This window comes from Sabethes cyaneus, chromosome 3, assembly GCF_943734655.1.
Source record: "Sabethes cyaneus chromosome 3, idSabCyanKW18_F2, whole genome shotgun sequence".
NCBI classification, from domain to species: Eukaryota; Metazoa; Arthropoda; class Insecta; order Diptera; family Culicidae; genus Sabethes; species Sabethes cyaneus.
This window is the reverse complement of record NC_071355.1, coordinates 238,740,298-238,763,852: the sequence shown is the minus strand read 5'-3', so window position 1 is coordinate 238,763,852 and position 23,555 is coordinate 238,740,298. Positions and strand designations below refer to the sequence as shown.

The following is a 23,555-nucleotide window of genomic DNA, read 5'->3' as shown; positions in this document are numbered from 1 at the left end:
CTTGCTTTGCCAGCCACTAGCAGACTAGCACGCGCCGCCAGCAGTGCGACGTTGCCACAATGCCACGTGCATTTTCAAACGGAAAAAAATCAACCTCCGTGTGCGCCTAAATGTATACTTCCATTGTGAAGGCAACCACACCCTCGTACGTAGGTAGGGTGGTGCCGCAACAAAAAAACTCAATTCGAATTTCGGTGCTGTGAATTTCACTGCGAAAATCACCAAAAAACACAACGGAGTAGTTGGATTTTCCTATTTTATTTCATAAAAAAAATTAATATTATCAAAGAAAAATTACTCAAATTTGCAACCTAGTATATTTTGTGATATAAAACACAGATTTTACTATAGGTATAAGGTTTGACTTTTCTATAACAGTGAAGTGTTTTTTTGCGCTGCTTTTTTCGTGTGTTTTTATGTGCTCAAACCGAATTTGCTACATATGCCAAACGCCGTCTTACTATCATAAACATCCCCTCTGGCACGACGACCGTTCACAGACAGACCGACAGACAACATTCAAAAGTAAAAGAAAAGCATTAAAATCTATAGGTTAATGGCATTCCTAAAGTTTATTGTTTTTTTTTTTTATTTTAATTTTTCCTCGCTGTGTGATTATTTTATAATCGTGTGTTTGTGTGGGGGAGTTGTTTGTGTTTGCATGCAGTTTTATTCCTGTCTTTACACCTAACGATACATATTTTGTATAACATTTTTCAACACTTTATTTTAAAAATTTTAAATTTCGATTAACTAGTGATTTTTTTTGTTCTGTCTCTTTGTTTGTTAGCCTTTTCGAAATCAACGAAAAATTTACACGCACTAGAAATATCGAATAAATCGGGCTGCGAAGCCAGCCAGCTAAAGCTTAGTAGGACGTCGAGATTTTCTGGTAATTTTTGTGTTTTAGAACTGAGCCGCACATCGATTGCACTATTATTTTAGGATCGAAACAGACTTTTCAACATAAATAGATAGCGAACCACTCTTGCATCCCTCAAGCATTATTGATGTTGAATAACTTTGTTTTTGTTCCTCAACTGTGGGGTTGTTGTTTTTTTTTTGCGTTTTTGCGCGCACGATTGGCAGGCAGTTCATTGGCTACTACTGCTCGTGAACCCGTGACATGGAGGATTACGGATTGGGAACCTCTATTTGGGAGCTTCCGCCGGGTTGGGCAGCTTGTCCCAGGAAGGTTCGACGCCCCAAATTTCGCGAGCATACTCAGCGATCGTACGATCGCTGGAGAACTTACCACTGGATGCGATGTTGTGGATCGACATCTCCAGCCACTTGGCTTGGTTCTGGGGAAACAAAATCAAGACCATTAGCAAGAATATGGGAAGAGAGAAAACCATTCAGCAACTTACCTGATAGACGGCGGACACCCTATCCTGCGACTTGATGTACGACTCGTAATCGGCGAACAAGAAGTAGCGATCGTACTTCATCAGCACGTTCGCAATGTCCTGGAATTCGTGCGGATTTCCTGGGCTGAAGAAACCACCCTGAATCTGATCGACGCACTGCTTGATGTCCGGGTTCGAGTTGTAGTAATCCTGGGCATTGTAGCCGCGCCGTTTCAGGTCTTCGACCTCATCGACGGTCATACCGAAGATGAAAATATTGTCGTTACCCATCTCTTCGGCCATCTCGACGTTGGCACCGTCCAGCGTACCGATCGTGAGCGCACCGTTCAGCATGAACTTCATGTTACCGGTTCCGGACGCTTCCGTGCCGGCCGTGGAAATCTGTTCCGACAGATCGGCTGCCGGCATAATCTTTTCGGCCAGAGTGACGCGATAGTTCTCGAGGAAGATAACCTTTAGCTTGTCGCCAACGATCGGATCGTTGTTGACGACATTTCCGACCGCACAGATTAGTTTGATGATCTGTTTGGCAATGTAGTAGCCAGGGGCGGCTTTGCCACCGATCATGATCGTGCGAGGAGTGAAGTTTGCGGTCGGATCACGCTTGATGCGGTTGTACAGAGTGATGATGTGCAAGCAGTTCAGCAGCTGGCGCTTGTACTCGTGGATTCGCTTAACTTGAATGTCGAACATCGAAGCCGGATTGACCTTGACGCCGTAATCCTTCTCCAATAGCTGGGCGAGCTTCAGTTTATTCTCCTGCTTGACCTTTGCTACCGCGCGCTGGAAGCCCGAATCCTTGGCGAACGCCTTCAGCTTCGTCAACTGCTCCAAATGGACCGGCCACTCGTCACCGATCTTGTCGGCAATCAGATCCGACAGACCGGGGTTGCACAGCAGCAGCCAACGACGCGGAGTGATACCGTTGGTCTTGTTCTGGAACTTTTCCGGTGTCAGTTCATAGAAATACTTGAAGATATCCTTCTTGATAATCTCCGAGTGGATGGCGGCGACGCCGTTCACAGCGTGCGAACCGACAATCGAAAGGTTAGCCATATTGATACGCTTCTCACCGTCTTCCTCTACCATCGAAAGGGCACGCATGCGATCGAAATCACCCGGGTAGCGCTTCTCAACTGCTTGTAAATGCAAAAAGTTTATGTGATAGATGATTTCCAGGTGACGCGGCAGAATCGACTGCAGCAACGACACTGGCCAACGTTCCAGCGCTTCCGGTAGAACGGTGTGATTGGTATAGGCACACGTACGCACCACAATATCCCAGGCCTTCTCCCAAGCGAGCTTCTCGTCGTCAACCAAAATACGCATCAGCTCCGGAATGGCCAACGAGGGATGCGTATCGTTCAACTGGATGGCAACCTTGTTCGGGAAGTCATCGAACGAGGTCCGGACGGCGGCTTTCGTGCCAAACTTGGACGACTTATACCGACGGACAATGTCCTGCAGCGTAGCGGCACACATGAAGTACTCCTGCTTGAGACGCAGTTCCTTACCCTCGAAGAAGTTATCGTTCGGGTACAGAACGCGGGAGATATTCTCCGCCAAGTTACGATCCAGCACAGCTTGGATGTAGTCTCCGTCGTTGACTGCCAAAAGAAAGATCATTCATTAGTGAAAGTCCCCCAAAAACTTACAGCAAACTCACAGAACTTCAGATTAAAATCGATGGGCGACTTGGCAGACCACAAACGCAGGGTGTTAACCACATTATTTCCATACCCAGGAATCGGATTGTCGTACGGCATGGCGTACACGGTCTGGGTGTCCACCCACTTCTTACCCTCGGGCGTATCAATCACACGCCCGTAGAAATGAATCGGAATCATGTACTCCGGTCGGGCTTTCTCCCATGGATTACCGAACCGCAACCAGTCATCGGGTTCCTCAACCTGCTCGCCGTTCTTAATCTTCTGCGCGAAGATACCGTACTCGTAACGAATGCCTGCAAGGTGCAAATCATTGTATCAATCATCATCAGATTCAATTTTGTTCAACAAGCCTACCATAACCGTAGGCCGGCATTCCGAGGGTGGCCATCGAGTCGAGGAAACAGGCCGCCAAACGGCCGAGACCGCCGTTTCCGAGACCGGCGTCCTCCTCCAGCTCTTCCAGCTCCTCGATGTCCAGTCCCATCTGGTACATGGCTTCGTCACACGAAGTCTGAATACCCAGATTGATCATGGTGTTCTGCAGCGAACGGCCCATGTAGTACTCCAACGAGAGATAGTAAACGCGCTGGAAAATGATTCGAAATTAGTCTCCGGCCTTTGGTTCGACGGTAAATCATTAGCTAGAAGAGCGTTCGCTTCGTAGGCGATTTTTTTACACTTGCATCGGGTTCTAAGAAACAAGATTTGCGTTGGAATGGAAAGTGATGAAATGAAACTACCTAGCATTCTTCTAAAAGCGTAATTTTTATGTACAGCCGTTACGTTAGCTGAGAATCAAACAAACATGACTATAGATGGAACCCTTGAATGACGCGAAGCGTACACATTGGAGGTTATGTCTTTTCCGCTATAAAATTAGTTGCTTTTTTTTGTAGGATAGAAATAGCGAATAGTTTTTTTGTTTTGTTTTGGTTGAACTCATGCCACCCATAAATTTTCTTCTAAACCCATCCCACTCATTTGCATTTACGAGCGGCAGGAGTGCATTTTACCTAATTATATTAGCCAATTGTATTTTTACTCACTTTTACAGGATCCTGTAAATTTAGGGCGTGTAAAAAAAGTGAAAATATATTCAATTTGGAATTTGGAAAATTACGTCACGCTCAAGTCACGCTGAGGGTCGAAAGTCATTCTGTCTTGTTTGGTGTAAGTACGTGGTAAAATAGGAATCAATGAAAAGTTAGCATTTGGCGTTCAATTCAGTTGTCAACTTTTTATTAAGTGACAAGTGTTTTTCTATTGAAATGAAAACTAACTACTTGTGTTTACTTATGAACTCATAAACTTCGACGATTTCGGTTCCATTATGTTCCTTCTATTGGTTACCAAGGCAATGCCAAACATACAAGAAGTTTGTTTATAAGAATGTCAATGTGAAAGCTTTAGAGTTTACAAGCCTTGCGCAGTACGCTTGTACCAAAGCTTTTTTGCAGAACGCAATGAAAATAGCTAACAAATCTAAAAAATCACGAGGTTGGAATCAGCTGATCAACTATAATTCTTACTGACGAGCCCAGCCATAAACAGCAGATGGAACAGCCACCTTTCAGAACAACTTATACAATATGCAATCAATTTACTTGTCGCAAAAATACCCGGCCGGTTAGATTAGAAACAGTGGATTTCAGAGGTTACACTATCAGGATATTTTACATTATATTTCATTGAGAAAAGGGGACACGAGCACGGGACTGGGCACCTGAGTAGACCTGAAACCTGGATTCGAAATTAGACATAATTTTGGAGTTGAACTTGGACTTAAAATTGGATTTGAATTTAGACTTTAAACTCGAATTAAAATCAGACATGCCACAGCACTAGAACCAAGACATAAAATTGGACATGAAATACAACTTAACCTTCCTAGTGCATTGGGGTCGTTTTCGACCCATCGGCATACTTACAAAGCTTGATACTCAGTAACGGTACGAGCTATAGACTTGAAATTTTCTGACTTTTCCTAACTTTGGAAAATTAGCATTGTGGGGGAGTTTCAGCTTTCAGCGACATCTAGGAGAGCCACAGCAAAAAAAGTTACATATTATGCATTAAGGGTCGAAAACGACCCAAGTTTTGAAATTGCTCTCATTCATCCATTTTCAATCCGAATTTCGTTTTCTTTACCTCGTTTGAAAGATATGGCCAAAAACTAGCACCCAAGGTATGTTGGGGAATATTTGTTGACTGATGGCCACTTCTGCGTCGGTTCCGGATCACCCACTACCAGGTCCCGGGGAACATTTTTATATTTTGCAGTGGTTGGAGAGTTCGCGAAAAAGTGATCGTTTGAATCGATGAACATCCCTCATGAACACACACTATTCGCCTGCCTCGGCGATAATGCACGCATCAACTTTGAATTTTATCACGAACAGAACCTCTATGTGAACATCAGAATTCGTTCAAAAATTGAATATTGAACATTGAGTGTGTTCGATTTATCGGATATAGAATGTCCGGGGACGCCAGAAAGTATTCAAAATAATATTACCACGAAAAGGGAATAGTTTAAAGTAGTGTTAGTGGCTTTACAAGCACCAGAAAGCAGTAATTTGCACTTTTGCGTTGCTCACGATATTCGTATATTCAGCGATGCTATGAAGCGTGAGTGTATGATGCTCATTGTTATAGGCCAATTGAACCTCTCGCGTAGCTGTTTTATCATGATAAAAACCGTTTGCCGATGCTCGGCGTATATATTCATTTTGCGAGTTTTCCAACCTCTGATATTTTGAGATAATTCATTTTGCGGCACATCAAATCACATTGGCTTGATAAAATAAGACTAGTGGAAGTACAATGGGGACATTTTGGACCCGAATGGCCACTTCCCCATCGGTTACGGAACATCCGGTACCTGGTTTTTGAGTCCATTTTTGAATTTTAGGATGATTTCTATTGCGGCACGTCAAATTTCATCTCATTGATAACATAAGACTATTGAAAGTATAATAAACACATGTTGAAGGCAAATGGCCACATCAGCATCGGTCCTGGAACATCCGATACCCGGTTTTTGGGGACATTTTTGTATTTTAGGATAACTCATAATTCGACATATCAAATCACATCGGCTTGATAAAATAAGACTGATGGAAGTAAAACAATGTCATTTAGAAGCCAAATGGCCACTTTACCATCGGTACTGGGTCATCCGGTACCAGTTTCGGGGGACATTTTTGGCTTTTGAGATAATTCACCATGCGGCACCTCAAATCACATCGCGTTGATAAAATAACAACAATGGAAGTATAATGGGGCGTCAGTCGCATATAATCCGGTACCCGGTATTTGTAATGAACCGTAAAGCGGGGTAACTCGGGGCAGATGAATTACCCTGTAATTCAAAAATGTCCCCGAAACCCGGATACCGGATAGTCCGGAACCGATGGTGAAATGGTAATTTTGGCCCCAAAATTTTTACATTGTACTTCCATTAGTGTTATTTCATCAAGCCAATGTGATTTGATGTGGCGCATGATGAATTATCCTATCCAAAAATGTCCTCAAACCGTGCACCCGATGTTCCGGAACCGATGATGAAATGGCCATTTGTCTTCAAATGGTCCCCATAGCTCTTGTAACTGTTTTATTTGATCAAGGCGTTGTGATTTGATGTGCCGCAAGATGAATTATTTCATAATCCAAAAATATCCCGCGGAACCAGGTACCGGATGTTGCGGAACCGATGGTAAAGTGGCCATTTGGCTTCTAAATGACCTTATTTTATTTTCATCAGTCTTATTTAATCAAGCCGATGTTATTTGATGTGTTTGCGACATGGGTTATCCTAAAATACAAAAATTGCCCCAAAACCCGGGTACCGGATGTTCCGGGACCAATGCTGATGTAGCCATTTGCCTTCAAAATGTCTTTATTATACTTTCAATAGTCTTACGTTATCAAGCTGATGTAATTTGACGTGTCGCAAGATAAATCATCCTAAAATTCAAAAATGGACTCAAAAACCAGGTACCGGATGTTCCGTAACCGATGGGGAAGTGGCCATTCGGGTCCAAAATGTCCCCATTGTACTTCCACTAGTCTTATTTTATCAAGCCAATGTGATTTGATGTGCCGCAAAATGAATTATCTCAAAATTTAAAAATGTTCCCCGGGACCTGGTAGTGGGTGTTCCGGAACCGACGCAGAAGTGGCCATCAGTCAACAAATATTCCCCAACATACCTTGGGTGCTAGTTTTTGGCCATAGCTTTCAAACGAGGTAAAGAAAACGAAATTCGGATTGAAAATGGATGAATGAGAGCAATTTCAAAACTTGGGTCGTTTTCGACCCTTAATGCATAATATGTAACTTTTTTCTAATGCATTAGGAAGGTTAAATTAGATGTAAAATTGGACTGAATTTAATTTGAAATTTGCTTGAAGCTGGACTTGAAAATTGTTCAAGCTCGATAGGACATAACATTAGACTTAACATCAGCTCGAAACCGAAATTAAACTCAACTTGAAATTGGACTTAAAACCGAACTTGAAAATTGACATAAAACTTTATTTAAAATTGAACCTGGGTGTGGACATTAAGTGGAATTTAATATTGATCTCGAATTCCACTTGAAATGGGAACTGAAATTGGACTAGGAATTGAAATTAATTTAGACTTGAAATTGGACATGGAATTAGACTTCATTTTGGCATGCAATTTGTCGTGAATTAAGACTGTTAAAATAGGATTTGACGTGAAACAGGACTAATTTAGACTTAAACAGAGCCGGTGTTTAGACCGGCAAACCCGTGCGGTCGCACAGAGCCTCGCGCTTTACGGTGGCCTCGCACAAAATTCCAGTGAACAATCCCTGGCTGTATACAACACAATTGCTTGTTCAGAAATGTTTACATGATTTCCATTGTTTCCTTTTCTATTTTGTTGAAATTATTTACGGAGATTCAATCGAATGGCAACTTAGCTCTTTTGAACCAATGAAATCTCCATTCTACTTATTTTGCTACAGGATAATGTCCGCGCTCATCACCCGTTTTCGAACCAGTTTTACTTTGTGACATATCCCGGCGGAAAGTAGAGGTGGTTATTCGTAACTTAGGGATAAAAAAGAAAAAATCATGCATAAAGAAGAGAAAAGTCTGGCATCAAATTTCTTACGTTGATGGAGACAATCACAGATAACTATAATTCTCCATTGCATGGACATTAACATGCTTACTAACGCGGCTGGAAGAGGCTGTTGGAATCAATAGGATCGTAGCAACGAGCCCTGCAATTGTCCTGTATTCTAACAGCTGGCTGCGAAGTCTGTCGTACAAAAACAGAAGGTCAAGTTTCGATAACGGAATGTAGCACCTAGGCTTTGCTTACTAACACGATGACTTTAATTGAGAAATCACTCAAATATCACGGAGACGGCACTTTGTGCTTTTCTTGATATTGAAGGAGCTTTTGATTCACGTCCTTCGTTTCAATTCTTACGGCTCTCTCAAAACGGAATTGACCACATTACCATGAGCTAGATTCAAGCAATGCTATCGAGCAGATGATTTTTTAAGATACTTATAAGCCAGGCTTAATATGAATCCCACAAAAACAGTCGGTATATCATTCACTAGGTTAAGAAATCAAGGGCCGATTCTTCAATATAAGCATCATCAACGTGCACAGCCCTCACCTGAGAAGTACCGATGACGACCAGGATGAATTCTACGCGCAGTTGGAGAGCGAATACGACCGCTACCCAAAACATGATATCAAGATCGTCATCGGGGGTTTCAATGCTCAGGTCGGCCAGGAGGAGGAATACAAACCGGTGATTGGAAGGTTCAGTGCACACCAGCGAACCAATGAAATGGGCCCAAGACTTATCGACTTTGCCGCCACCAAGAATATGGCCGTACGTAGTACCTTTTTCCAGCACAGAATCCACCATAAGTACACCTGGAGGTCATCAAATCAGACAGAATCACAGATCGACCACGTTTTGATCGACAGTCGGCACTTGTCAGACATTATCGACGTCAGATCCTATCGAAGCACTAACGTTGACTCGGACCACTACCTAGTGATGGTTAAGATGCGCCCAAGATTCTCCGTTGTGAACAACATTCGGTACCGACGCCAGCCTCGGTTAGATCTCGCGCGGCTGAAGCAGCCAGACGTCGCCGCAAACTACGCGCATTCTTTCGAAGCTGTGCTGCCGGAAGAGGACGGGCTGAACGAAGCCTCTCTCGGGGACTGTTGGAACACTATCAAAACAGCCATCAGCAGTGTAGCGGAGAGCTCCATCGGGTATGTGGCCCGGAATCAGCGGAACGATTGGTTTGACGAAGAATGTAGGAGGGTGATGGATGAGGAGAACGCTGCGCGGGCGGCCAAGATGCGCAGTGCCACACGACAGAACGTGGAAAGACACAAACAGAAGAAGATGCAGCGAAACCAAATCTTTCGGGAGAAAAGGCGCTACCTGGAAGAGCAGGAATATGCAGAGTTGGAGCGGCTGCATCGTTCTCAGGAAACGCGAAAGTTCTACCAGAAACTGAACGGATCCCGCAAAGGCTTTGTGCCGCGAGCCGAAATGTGTCGGGATAAGACTGGCAGTATTCTGACGGACGATCGTGAGGTGACCGATAGATGGAAGCAGCACTTCGACGAACACTTGAATGGCGCCCAGGCGGAGAACCATGGCGGCGGGGAAGCCATTTCGACGGTGCAACAAACGGGGAAGAGGTGCCAGCCCCAACGATAGGCGAAGTTAAAGAGGCCATCATGCAGCTAAAGAATAACAAGTCAGCTGGAAAAGATGGCATCGGAGCGGAGCTTATTAAATTGGGACCAGAAAAACTGGCCGTTTGTCTGCATCAACTAATTGTTAGAATTTGGGATACGGAACAGCTACCGGAGGAGTGGAAAGATGGGGTTGTCTGCCCGATCTATAAAAAGGGCGACAAGTTGGACTGTGAGAACTATCGAGCGATCACCGTTCTCAATGCCGCTTATAAAGTGCTGTCCCAAATAATTTTCCGCCGTCTATCACCAATTGCGAATAGATTTGTGGGAACTTATCAAGCCGGCTTCGTCGAAGGTCGGTCTACAGCGGATCAAATATTTACACTGAGGCAAATCCTCCAAAAGGGCCGTGAATACAGAGTTCCCACGCACCATTTATTCGTTGGCTTCAAAGCCGCATATGATACCATCGACCGGAAAGAGCTATAGAAAATCATGGACGAGAACAGCTTCCCCAGGAAGCTCATCAAACTGATTAAATCCACGATGGATGGTACACAGTGCTGTGTTCGGATTTCGGGTAGATTGTCAAGTTCATTCGAATCACACAGAGGGCTTCGTCAAGGTGATGGTCTTTCATGCCTGCTGTTCAACATAGCGCTACAAGGTGTTATGAACCGAGCGGATATCAATACGCGGGGCACGATATTCAACAAAAATCTAGTCAATTCGTCTGCTTTGCCGATGACATGGATATTATCGGTAGAACATCTGTGGCGGTGGCTGAACAGTACACCAGACTAAAGCGCGAAGCAGAAAAGATTGGGTTAAAGGTAAATAGGGTAATTTGCCAATGATCGCACAGCTAAGCCTCTGAGTTTTGAGTTTTAACGATATTTGCTAAACAAATAATTACAAATAGACAGAAACATAAAAATCTGAATCAAATACAAAATATGTTCACATTACATGGCCATTTTTATGAAATAAATAAGCTTTTCGTGGAAAAATATGCGATTTTTTGACAACGCTTGAATGCCCAATCATTGAACAGTTCTGAAACCGTATTGTCCTATAGTTGGACACTTATTGTCCAATAGTTGCACATGCAATATATTGCACCGACCTCAAAGTTAATTTGATAGCTTACTATTAAGAATGAATACATTTTAAGATATATTCATTAAAAATAATCAGCAATTAGTTAACATGTTACTAATTATCAATATATTTCTTAAGGGATTTTATTTTCCCCTTCTAAACTTCGATGCTCTTCTCCTTCATTTCTGTTGCTTTCTGGCAAATTTTTCTCTCTTTACGGTTCCCTCGAAGCATACTTTTTCCTATTTTTCTATTTCCTGCGGCCTAATGGCTAGAACTGTTTTTTACAAGAGAAAAAAGTTATTGTAGTGAAATTATGTTTGTTTCTCTCCTCGTTACTCAAAACAAATTTGTTAGCAAGATAATAGTCTGAAAAACTGCGAATATCCGTTTCCTTACAGTTGAAAAACCATTCCACTATTCATCTTCGTTTCATCATCGAACCTTTATTTATAAAAGAAATAAAATTATAAAATTTATAATTTTTCAAAAGTAATGATAAAAAATTATTTAGCTCTCAAAAAATATGAAAAACTGGCTCGCCATTGTTGGCGAAAATTTAGAAAACAACATATTTTCAACGTTATATAATTGTTCCAACACAATATTATTCTACAATATTCATAGAAGTAGGTATCTTACGTTTCCTGTCAGTACCATTTAGACCGGAAGGATTTGGTGATTCAAACTTATTAATTTTCTTCAAGTCTTTAGACTAAAATGATGATTTTTGTGAATACCCTAATTCAGGAGCAGGCACTTTTAGCACCAAATCAAATACACGATAATAAAATTTCTCAGATAAGGTACAAGTACAAATAGCTTGAACAAATCTGGAGTAGCTTTAATTTGCAATAGGACTATTTTTCTCGAAATTGTTGTATTAAAACAAAAAATTAAAAGCATGTATGTATATAAAATAAAAAATTAATACCATTACATAAATTTTCATCGGAAAACTTTTGTGTACAAATGAAAACCATTCGTAAACAGTACCATAAACATAAAAACTGTCAAATACACATGCATAATAAGAAGTAATGCGGTTTTTTCTTGCTATTTCAGTTCTTGTACAAGCTTAGGACAATCGTTGCTTTATTGTCCAATGATTAAACAGTCAAATTTTAATACTTTAAAAACTATAAGTAATTTTTTATTTTGCCTGAAAATGTTGACAAATAGTGCATAGATGAATATCATTAGCTGTGTACAGCATGATATGATAATAATATTATTTTAAACGTTAATTAGTGAGACATGTTTCTTATCTGAAATGCTAACAAAATAGAGGGTTATAGCCCATATTGTATATGACAATGTTTAACTTGAATTTTTGTTATTAAATCTTGCCTTATGTAACTCTATTGTTACAAGAAATGATCCACAACTGATCAAAGTGAGTAATTCGTGCACTTTGAAAGGGTTTGAGCGTATATGTGTTCCAGAATTAGCGTTTTATTGGACGCTGTCCAATCATTGGAATCGTTCAATGATAGGCAAAATACCCTACGTCTAAAACAAAGTACATGCTGGCCAGCGGAACCGATGCCGAACGACACCGCTTGGGCAGTAGTATACTGATCGACGGCGATGAGTTTGAGATAGTCGATGAATTTGTCTACCTTGGCTCACTGGTAACGGCGGACAATGATACCAGCCGTGAGATTCGGAGGCGTATTATCAGCGAAAGTCGTGCTTACTAAGGATTTCACAAGCAATTGCGTTCCAGCAGACTAAGTCCCCGTATAAAGTGCACCCTGTACAAGACGCTTATTAGACCGGTTGTTCTCTACGGGCATGAAACATGGACAATGCTCGAGGAGGACCTGCGAGTGCTCGGAGTTTTCGAACGACAAGTGCTAAGAACGATTTTCGGTGGCGTACAGGAGAACGGAGTATGGAGGCGGAGGATGAACCATGAACTCCCACAGTTCTATGGTGAACCCAGTATCCAGAAGGTGGCTAAAGCTGGACGGATACGATGGGCAGGGCATGTTGCAAGAATGCCGGACAATTACCCTGCAAAGATGGTGTTCGCCTCAAATCCGGTAGGAACAAGACGACCAGGACCGCAGCGAGCAAGATGGTTAGACCAGGTGGAGCGAGATCTGGCGGAGAGAACCCGGTGTCCGAGGAATTGGAGAGCGGTAGCCCTCAACCGAGTTACATGGAGAAACTTTGTTCAACAGGCTTTGTCTTAGGACGGCAAGCCACCTAAGTAAGTAATATTTAAACTTTACGGACCTTAACGATACGGGAAGCTTCTTTAAAACGATCGTCGGCATTGGGAACCATAGAGCTTGTGAAAAACGAACCTCATTTTTCTTTTGTGTAGAAATGTCACTACACAAAACACTTGTTAGTGATGCGCCAACAATATCGTGTTTTCCAGCTACCTGGGCTGGGAGGTGAAAATCGACCACAACCAATAAAAAACTTCATCGAAAAACGATAAGCTAGCTACCTAATCATTTGTCGCCTAACTTGACTGATTCACAGAATAAGGAATGACAGTAAAAAATTCAATGCTCACTATGATTTTATTCCAAAATTGTGACGTTATGACAATGCTTTTTAAAAGCGTGTAAATTTTTTTTAGATTTTATTCGCCACACTCATAAAAAATGTTACCGAGCTTTTTACTGGAAAAATTTGGCACACTGTAAAATTTCTGAAAGCTTTCTAAATCTGTCCAGCGCTCAGTCAAAAATCTGGGAAAGTTAAAAAATTTTATCTGGCATAATGGTAATCGTGACTATAATGCTATAATTGGTGTTATCGGGCAAAACTGAAGTCTTGTCTTATCTAGTATTTTGTTGACTTTCTTTAGCTTCCAACTGGCACGCTGAATTAGTTTGCTGACCTATATATAGTAGTTTGTAAACAGACGAGCTTGCAAAATATGTGTAACGAATTGCTAATGCACAGAAAATTGGACAGAATAGTGTTCAGAAATCCAGTACCGACACCTAACTGGTGGAAACAAAAACAGTCATTCTGTCCCGTCGTGCAGACTAACGCGTAATATTTTGATGTGTTTTTGTATTTATTTTTGGACATCACGGCTCTGCGTACCAACCCGGTGAACGAACTCTACATTTGATGAGAGGTGGAAATGTGAATCGTCTAGCAAGTGATGAAAGTATCAATGATTGTATTGTTATACCAGAACTTTAATTTAATGGTAAAAATTCTCAGTTTTAAACCGATTTTTCAATTTTCATTAGGCATTGTCTTAAATGAAATTACCAATAACAAAAAGATCTGCAGTTGCAAACAAATGTTGATTTGTGACAACAGATTATGATCGAAGCGTTCGCTCATAACACTGTCGAACGTATTAAAGCACCATTCAATAAACACCAAATTACTTCATTTGATTGGTTATCACCCTTCCTTCATCATTTAACAAAAACAATCGGCCCGTTTAGTACGGCTTAGATCACGTTTCTTTCCTCGGTCCTCCATTCTGAGGGTGCACATTGCGAAATACAAGCACCACTTTTATTATTATTTTTGTTATCATTTTTCGAAAACAAACGCTTGCGACAATCCCTAGAACTATTATTTTTCTATACAATCTGACAAACGAAACAAAAACACCAGCATGCCATGGACGCACGACCTGCAGCTGTGCTGTAATGCAGTAGAAAATCGGCGACTTATTGTCCCTCTTGTCTTGAATGGTGTCATTCATTAGCTGTCAAGCATGCAGTCGTTTGATTTCATCATCATATAAAAGCATCTCAGTCGATGGATTTAAAAATATATTTTACCCATTCCCATTGTAATCGTAATCCATTCCGGAGCAACAAGTGTTCTATCAGTTGCAGTTTATTGCATTGATTTGCGTGCAAATATTATTACTGGAGAATAACACAGTATTCTCGCATTGATAGTGATCAAATGTTTAGAGTTGACTCGCCATTTCGCCATTCCGTCGTAGCAGGATACTTCCTGATTGTTGCGAGACTGCGGACGGAATTCGCATCGTCGAGTGCAGCTGGGTCGGAGCCACTCCGCTATCACCTGCTTGCTTGCTTTCGTTGTGACCTTCTGGCTGAATGCAACAGTGACCTGACTGATCACCGGATCAGTCCGGCCTGCGTGTGCGGTGTGGATACAAATTTGCCACAATAATCACACGGTTTCGATTTATTACACATTGTAAACAATGTTTCGGTTCGACTCAGAGGACTTTTGAAAGACTTTTCCAACCGGACAATGCTGGCTTGTGGCTGGTGGTGGCGGCCTATTTTTAAGCTAAACCTGTGTTTGTGGGGGTGGATATTTGCGAGTACAAGTGGCGCCGCCGTAAGCGACTCAACTCGCATTAACTTTAGCAGTGACCGACAAGGGCAATGGAAGTGAAGCGTTTGCGACGAATGCGATCGTCTAGTCTTGCACTGCCACCTGTATTGTAGTGTTGTGCAAAAAGGATAGGAACAATAACAGGCCGTCTTTCCATTAGTAGGCCAACCACCATGAGTTGCGAGTACTCTGATCACGTGCTGCACACCGAACACATGATGCTCTCAACTACGGACAAAACGAACGGAACGAGTGTAGTGCAAAAATGCGTTACGCTTGGGGTTATATCGGATATACCAGCAGCCGCTAACCGGTTGATGGCAGAACTCGGCTGACAGACAAGGGGTGTGTTGCGAATGAACGCAGCGTGCTTGTTTTTACGACTAGCTTAAAGGCCGAAGGAGGCTGAGATTGTAGGCGCTTTGCCTGCCTACTGCGATTGGTGTTTGTTGTGCTTCGTCTTTGACAGGAAAGGTTGGCTGGTTAGAGCCTCATGCAAATATTTTGCAAAGGTTGTTTGGAATTAAATGTATCAGAGTAGATGGATGCTAGTGTTCTAGATATCCAGGCAAATAGTACATACTTGTTTGATAAGTTTTGATTCCAAATTCTTTTGCGTATTAAAAAGACATAAAATCCAAACACAACAATTACATTGTCAATTCTATGAATATTGAAAAGGTTAAAACCACTTTAATGAAAGAAACATATTGAATAGATAATCGTCCAGCTTCCTCATTCCTCGGTAACTTCAAACTTATGCATGGCATACTTTACTCTCAAGACATCAAAGTAAAGTGAATTGGTAAATGGTTTGTATTGTAAATGGTATTTATGCCACCCACAAACTGCCAATGATTATCCTTGAACTCTATTGACAGTCATCGCGAATGCGAGACACACAAGAAACTTTGTGAGACGTTTGAATTAAGGTGAAATTAGTCGTCATCGATTCTGCCAATTTCAAAAGCAGTTTTTTTGTTTGAAACAAAAATTCTGTTTATGAAAATATGTTCGCTGTGTTCAGATTGGCAAGAATACAGTATTTACATTTTCATAAATAGAATCCCGCTTTTGGGCCGAAAAACTGCTTCCGAATATGGCTTTCCGACGAAAAGTTAATGACTGCTAGTTTCCCGTTGCCAAATCGCAATCCAGCTTTCCACGAGATAATGGCGGCTGATGAATACAACATTCTAAAGGGCACATTTCGGTTTTGAGAATCAATGCAGGAGCGGTTACTATGGAAGCCACTACGATTGTTTTCCGGTTGAGTGGAAAAATGTAAACATTATTTATTAGTTTTCGCAGACCAGCCAAAATGGAATTTAGTTATACGGAAACACAGTTTTGTGGCTATTCTTTGCTGAAATATTATCAGAAAATTGTCACGTCCGATTTTATTCTTAGAATTAGAGTTATTTTGTGAGAAAAAAAGAAAAATGGAACTAGAACTAAACATATAATATAAATTAAGTGTAAGTAGTGGCAGCTGATGTGAAAAAGTTTGAGTGAAGTGAATTTACGGGAAGGAAAAACGATTATACTGGACGGAGTTGAAGATGATGAAAATTGAAACGGGTTGCATCTCCTCTGCCGATGATTTGGATAAGGATTGGGTTGGAAGCATTACTGGTGTTTTGTAAGTGAGTGGGTAGTTTCTGGTATGTATAAAATTTGAGTAATTTGAGAAGTTTAGTACAATTAAGTAAATTGGAAACGAGTATCTAGATATAAGGGACGGTATCAGGGAAATGGAATATAGATATTTAATATATTACGTTACCAAGCGCGTAGCTTAGCAACATAATGTGAATGCGCTGTCTGTTATAATTACAAATATGAATGAATGACGTTGTGAAGTTATTTGTTGTTAATAAATTTTCGGTTATCTATTGGCGAGTTCCGGCGGCTTCAGAAACGAAAAATTTAACTAAACACAGTTTTGCAGGAATAGTTTATATTTTTACTTATCTAATATTAGTAGTTGGCGTGTTTATTCTATTTTCAGTGAGCGAAATAAGGCGCTATAACCTTGGCCAATTGCAGCTTGGCTTGTGGTTAATACCATAAGTTCATCCCCGAGGGTCCACTGTATCAATTAAGAGCGACCAAAGGCGCTATAACCTAGGTTTTTACCAAGGGCAAGTAAGTAAATGTACTTGTCCCATCCCCGAGGGTCCGGAGTATTATTTAACCTTTACTAGCAAAATACTCCCAACGAAAATCAAAACTTAATCAATTTAATTACTTATCAGAAGCGGTTGGTACGAGACGTCCCCGTTTCTTCTTCCCCTGTAGATTCCGAAATGCATCTATGTATGAATAACTTATTCATATAAGATTCATTTCACTGAATCGTCTTTGCGTCAATACTTCACAGTTGGCCTGGCCGATTTAACATTTGCGAAATATTTCGGATGTTTTGCAAATGTCAATACAGACAAGAAAATAATTTGAAATATTTCTATGATTAGAAATAATTAAAATTATTTCCAGGATTCCTTTATTGTGGCTGTGATGGTATTAATAAGAAGAATAAGAATAAGAAGAATATTCTTTGCTGAAATATTATCACATTGACCCAATGGAAAGATTATTTCACAAAATGATAGCTTGGAAAGCACAACAAATCGCTTGCCTTCAACTAAATTCCTCTTCGGCTGGTCTGCAAAAACTAAACAATGTTTACATTTTTTCACTCAACTAGCAAACAACCGTATTGGCTTCCATAGTAACCGTAGTAATCGCTCCTGCATTGCATGTCAAAACCAAGCTGTGCCCTTCAAAATGTTGTACCCATCAGCAGCCATTATCGCTCGTGGAAAGCTGGATTTGATAGAAATCATTGAAACGCGCGGAGCCGTTCATAAAGTTTTTGTCAGCCAGTCTGGTGTCATTGCAAAGTTGAGGTTGGCTAATCAAAATATGATTAACTGACGCAAATTATGAGATGGTAATCGAGCCAATTGCAATGAATTTAAAAGCGTATTGGGAATGGAATTATCCATTAATTTATCTTTAAATTGTGGAATTAGATTTATCAACGTTTTTGTTTTTTTATAGCCAAATTAGCTTGTTCGCTTATCCAAATGTGGTTCTTTTAATTGTTAGATTACGTCACCATAAAATTCTACTCAACCAAAAATATTTTGATTGTTGTAGAAATTCTGAAGTTTTATTCTTCCTAATGACTCCGACCTTTTGTACACCATTGCTCATTCGTCTCATATAATCAACATGCGTTTCTATAAAACTTTATCCAGTAATTTAATTAGTAAGTTTCTCATCATTTTTTGAGCATATTTCATCTACTAAAAGCGGAGTTGGTCCAAACAAAAGCAGATTTTTCAATCACTCAAAGGTAAACCCCTTCTCGCGGAGATATCACAAAGACCGGATTTAGTATGCGAAATTCCTTCGGTAAATTTGCAATATTGTTAGTCAATGCTTGCACCTCGTACGTATATGTACGGCTGAGGCAATGTTTTATCTTATCATCGGCTTGTGGCTTACAGATTAGACCTTCTACAACGACCACGACCACGAAACCACGAGAGCGAAACGTGCTGAGAATGCAACGCTTTAGGTGATGTTCGTTTGCACTTTAACATTTAGACATTTAATTTAATGGATAGGATTAAACTATCTTTCACTATTTAACAATATAAAATACTGAGACCACTTGGAATTTGAAACTAGCCACGGCTTCGATAATTGGAAGCGTCCCATGAGCACTGTGAGGCCCTTTTCGGATTATTTGAAAAGAATTTTTTATCTCGTTTGAGTTTGGTAGAGTTCCCGAAGGTAAGAAGGTCGAAGCTTGCCAAATTATTGTTTGGCAAGCAATCTTTCCTTTCTCCACATTCAATTGAAATCTCCCACAATTGTTAAACTTCTTGGCGACACACTGCCAAAATTGTCAAAGGTGTTCCGTTCATTTGGCACACGATCAAAAATCGGGTAAAATCCAGACTTATTTGGCATAATGACAAGTGGCAAATTGTTATGAAAACAAACTGAATAATGTGTCATATAGAATAATAAGATATAATGAAGATATCTCGCAAAACTGCTGTGGACAAGGTCAGATTTCGACTTGTCAGCTCCGTGAGACATCGAAGAGATGACGACAACCCGACAAACATACAACAACGTTGTATTTTCCAAAATTATCGTACAGGTTTAACCGACCGTAAGTTTCAGCGACGATGAGACCGTTCGGAAAAAAAAATTAGATTAAGAGGCACTATCTAGACTTCGACGAGCTTCAAAATTCACTGAATTTTACAAACAATTTTAAGATGCTCCATATATTCTGGAGTTTTAAAGCCATGTATCACCTTTTTTACCCCGTCATAGAGATGCTTCTACAGGGATCTTCCTAGTATCAGACAGTAATGGACGAAAGAGATACTTCTAAACGGGTTCTTCCCCTGGAGTGCAGGAGACAGTAACGGAAGAATACTAGCACTTCTAGAGAACCAAAATGACGGGTTAATGTTTAATGCGTGGAGAATACTCCAGGCCCAAGTGGTTCAACTAAATTCATGTTCGGCTGGTTTGCGAAAACTAAACAATGTTTACATTTTTCCACTCAACCGGCAAACAACCGTAGTGGTTTCCATAGAAACCTCAGTAACCGCTTGTGCATTATGTGTCAAAATTGAACTGTGCCCTTCAGAAAGTTGTATCCACCAGCCGCTATTACCGCTCGTGGAAAGCTGGATTAAAACAACTATCATACAATTTACGCAAATTTCTTTGGAGGTGATCTAAAGGTGATCTGAAGGCACTAATGCTGTTATTATCAATAATGGGGACTGGATGGCAAAAAGTACAATTTTAATCGAATATTTCGTGTATTTGAACCTAGGCGTGATTCTTGGGACAATGGTGGTCCCGATCTTAGCTCATGCTCGATTGTTTTCTACAGAAATGGTTCTGGAATGGACAATAAAGTGGGACCAGGAGTAACTGGCCCAGGAATTGACATATCAATTCTAATGGGCAGATGACCAACCAGGTTCCAGGCTGAAATACAAGCAATTCTAGCATGTACGACTGTGTGCTTGCGCAGGAACTAGATATTCAACTATATGCATCATATCCGACAGCCAAGCAGCTCTAAACGGTCTAAAGTCGGCGACATGCACCTCAAAGTATGTCTGGGAATGTATTCAGCCACTCCACAAATTGTCTTGTCGTAACCAAGCCAACTTGTACTAAGTCCCAGGTCACTGTGGAATCGATGGAAATGTAAGAGCTGATACGCTTGCAAGAGTCGGATCATCTCATCAATTCGTAGGACCTGAGCCCTTCTGTGGCTTATCTGCATCTGGTTTAAAAATTGGTGGTTTAAAAAGTAGAATCAAATTGGAATAAAATCCTGGAGCTTTCGAAGAAAGATCAAAACATTTATACTGGTCTTATAACAGGACATTGTCCAAGCCGCTATCATCTGAAGCTTATAGGAAAGAGTCAAGATGATATAGAAAAATAAGATTCGGAACACCTGTTATGCCGATGCCCGGCAATTCTTAGTAAAAAATTAGACGCTCCAAAAACTTCAGTCAATCATAGTTATGATAAAATGGAGGAAATATCACAATAGATCACACAAATGGTCGCAGTGATAAAAATACCCAACATGGAAAAAAAATCGTACAAAGTTCCATTGACGATGTCATTCGCAATGTCAGCTCAAGGGTGAAACAATGCCGTATCGTCCGCAAAGAAATCACTCTTGAGTAGAAATTCGCAATATTGCTGATATATATATCAAAAAGTGGACCAACATTGCTACTTTGAGGAACGTCAGCTTCAATTTTCAGCCAGTTTTGTTACGGATTAAAGACATTGTTTGCAACCGCCACAATTCCATATAGGAAATTTCCTATAAACTTCCTATAATCGGCCAAAGTCCAGCAGAACGCATCCTATCAAAGTGAATAAAATACTCACTTTGTTCAGTTTAAGGTTATTTTTAATGACGGAGTAATCCGATAATTTATATGAAAAAGAAAATCTGGTTATAGTGTATGACCATTGGCAAGCAACTTAAGTATTCGGTCGTTGATATTTTACCCTTTTTATTTCTATATTCTGAAGTAGAGTATTAAAATCAAAAATAAAGATCAGAAGCACTGTCTGCAAAATGTGTTCTTCGGACGATATCTGTCCTTTTGTGAAACACTTTTTCATGAGTGATCATTACAAATTCCTGTACACCGTAATTTCTGTATATTTTGAGCCAGGAGCTAATTTCTAAGAACAATTTTTGCAACTACTTCTCAGTAAAATTGTTATTTCTCTAATGTTATCCACATATTTGTACTAATATTGCATAATCTCTGTCTTTAGTACATCCACTTCCTTAAAAACTATCGCTTACGAGTTCTGTTCAAGCTAAAAACTTAAAAAGATTTTAAAATGTTCCAGAAAATAACCCACATTTTGTCTTTTAAACCCATAAGTCAAGTAAAGGTCACATAAACGATGAGAAAACTTTCCACGTTTTTCCTTCGTGTCAAATGAAAAAAAAAACAACAACCATTCAACTCCCTCTCCATTTCAAGAAGCAGCAAATGTTTCATATCCTACGCCATGCCGGAATGCACTGCAACAGCACAGGCAAATCAATCGCTCGACCGGCAGGCATGCATGAGCAACATGCCTAGCGCTGTTAATTTTCAGCCATGTTTTCTCCCCGTTGACAAGCCCTTACTTATTGAAACCAATCCGCAGTGAAACAAGCATAAATTGGATTACTCTACTAGCCGGCACACGGGCGGGCAGCACAGGCAACACAGCAAGCCGATAAGGCAATAATAAAAAAACAGCAGCATCACATTGTGTAAAATGGCCTGCTTCGACGGGTCAACGGTATTCAAGATCGACCGGTCTCTCGAAAGGCAAACTCATTCTCCGGACCTGCTCGTCCCTTCCTCCTTGGTCGCTCTCAGAAATGGGTACAGCGCCATCATGCGCCCGCATATCGTTCCGTGTTGTTGCTATTGAACTCTGTTCTACGGCAACATATCCCTTTCAGTTCGGTGTCGGTCGGTCGATCTATATCACACATCCACATGTAGTAGGCGTCGTGGAGAGTAGGTACAATATTCTCATGCTCATCTCGTCTCACCGCATCGTAGCAACACGATACGAAATTCGATTGAGAAAAGAAGAAGGGAGAGTAATAATCGCCCGACTGAAAATTAGGTAATGTCACACCGAATTCTACTTTCACTTTTCTCGATTATGAATTTGGATCAGGAAAATTCTGATTCGAGCCGGCCGCTGCTTATCAACTTAAGACCTACTCTAGTAGGAATAACACTATTGATTGATAGAAAGAACAAGTTGTACGTAATTAGGTCAAGTCATTATCACTGTATGTTTAAAATAACCACCCATCCAAATCTAATAAAGGCAACTAAAGTTTCGGGACGAAAAAAAAGATGTTTCGAGTAGAATGAGTCAGTGCTGGCCGTGTGACCCGTCGTCTGTTCATTGTCCAATGACCTTACCTTGGGGTCCCGTTCGTAGTAGTGCTGCTGCGTTCGGATCCAGCGGGACACCAGATGGTCCTTAACGGTGTGGGCCAGCGCAAAGTAGTAATCGCGCACCGTGGCTACGTTACGATCCTTCACCAGGGTGTAGTGAAGGTGACGATTGAAGCCTCTCTTGATTTCATTGACATCCTCCAGTACCGAGATACCGCGGACACTGATCTGTTTCCGCTTCTGCTCGTCCGACTGTGGTTTCGACATTTTCCTGCCTGTGCTTACGGTTCCAGAAACTGTCCCAAATAGTCACAATCACAAATCCCAACAATACAGACAATAGACACTTTGACAAACTTTACTTTCTATAGCAATTAGCAGCAGGCTAAAAGGGACCAGAGCTGTAGTAGAGCAGAACACACTTAATTCCGAACCGTTCGGAGCCACAGTTGCACTACGAGTGAGCCGACGATTCCTCCGTTCGGATGCGGTCACCTTGGTGGAAGGTCAAACATGCGCGGTTTGTGTTGTTTAGTAGGCACTCGCTCTCCGGTCGGTTTTTTTTTGTAAGTGCCTTCTACTACTATTATGGCCACCGCGAAGCTGTCATTTTTTCGGCTTATTTATGCTGTTTTTCGCCGCACCGCACACTGCTATCGTCGCCAGTCGTTGGTTGTCGCAGTTCATGTTTCGATTCGTTTGTGACGACGACCGGCGAGCGAAAAAAGCAACACCTACTGTGTGGCCATCTGAGTGCTACAAACTTTATGCTGCAAACGGGCTGCTCGTGTTGACAAGGCGAAATCAGCTGAAGTTGCGCCGTTTGTTGCGTAGCAAGAGCCGTAGTCAGGTGCTTCAAGCCAAGCCTGAGAAGAGAT

At 41.1% G+C, this 23,555-nt stretch overlaps 1 protein-coding gene across 1 annotated transcript; it reads right to left on the bottom strand.

The window, feature by feature from the left end:
- Positions 1-247: 247 nt before the first annotated feature.
- Positions 248-23,262, bottom strand: LOC128744053 (glycogen phosphorylase). Its single transcript, XM_053840807.1, has 5 exons — positions 22,702-23,262; positions 3,395-3,626; positions 3,037-3,333; positions 1,371-2,977; positions 248-1,304 (listed from the first exon to the last, which is right to left on the bottom strand). Exons 1-5 carry the CDS (start codon positions 22,942-22,944, stop codon positions 1,152-1,154), a joined length of 2,532 nt encoding a protein of 843 aa, XP_053696782.1. The 5' UTR covers positions 22,945-23,262; the 3' UTR covers positions 248-1,151.
- Positions 23,263-23,555: the final 293 nt, after the last annotated feature.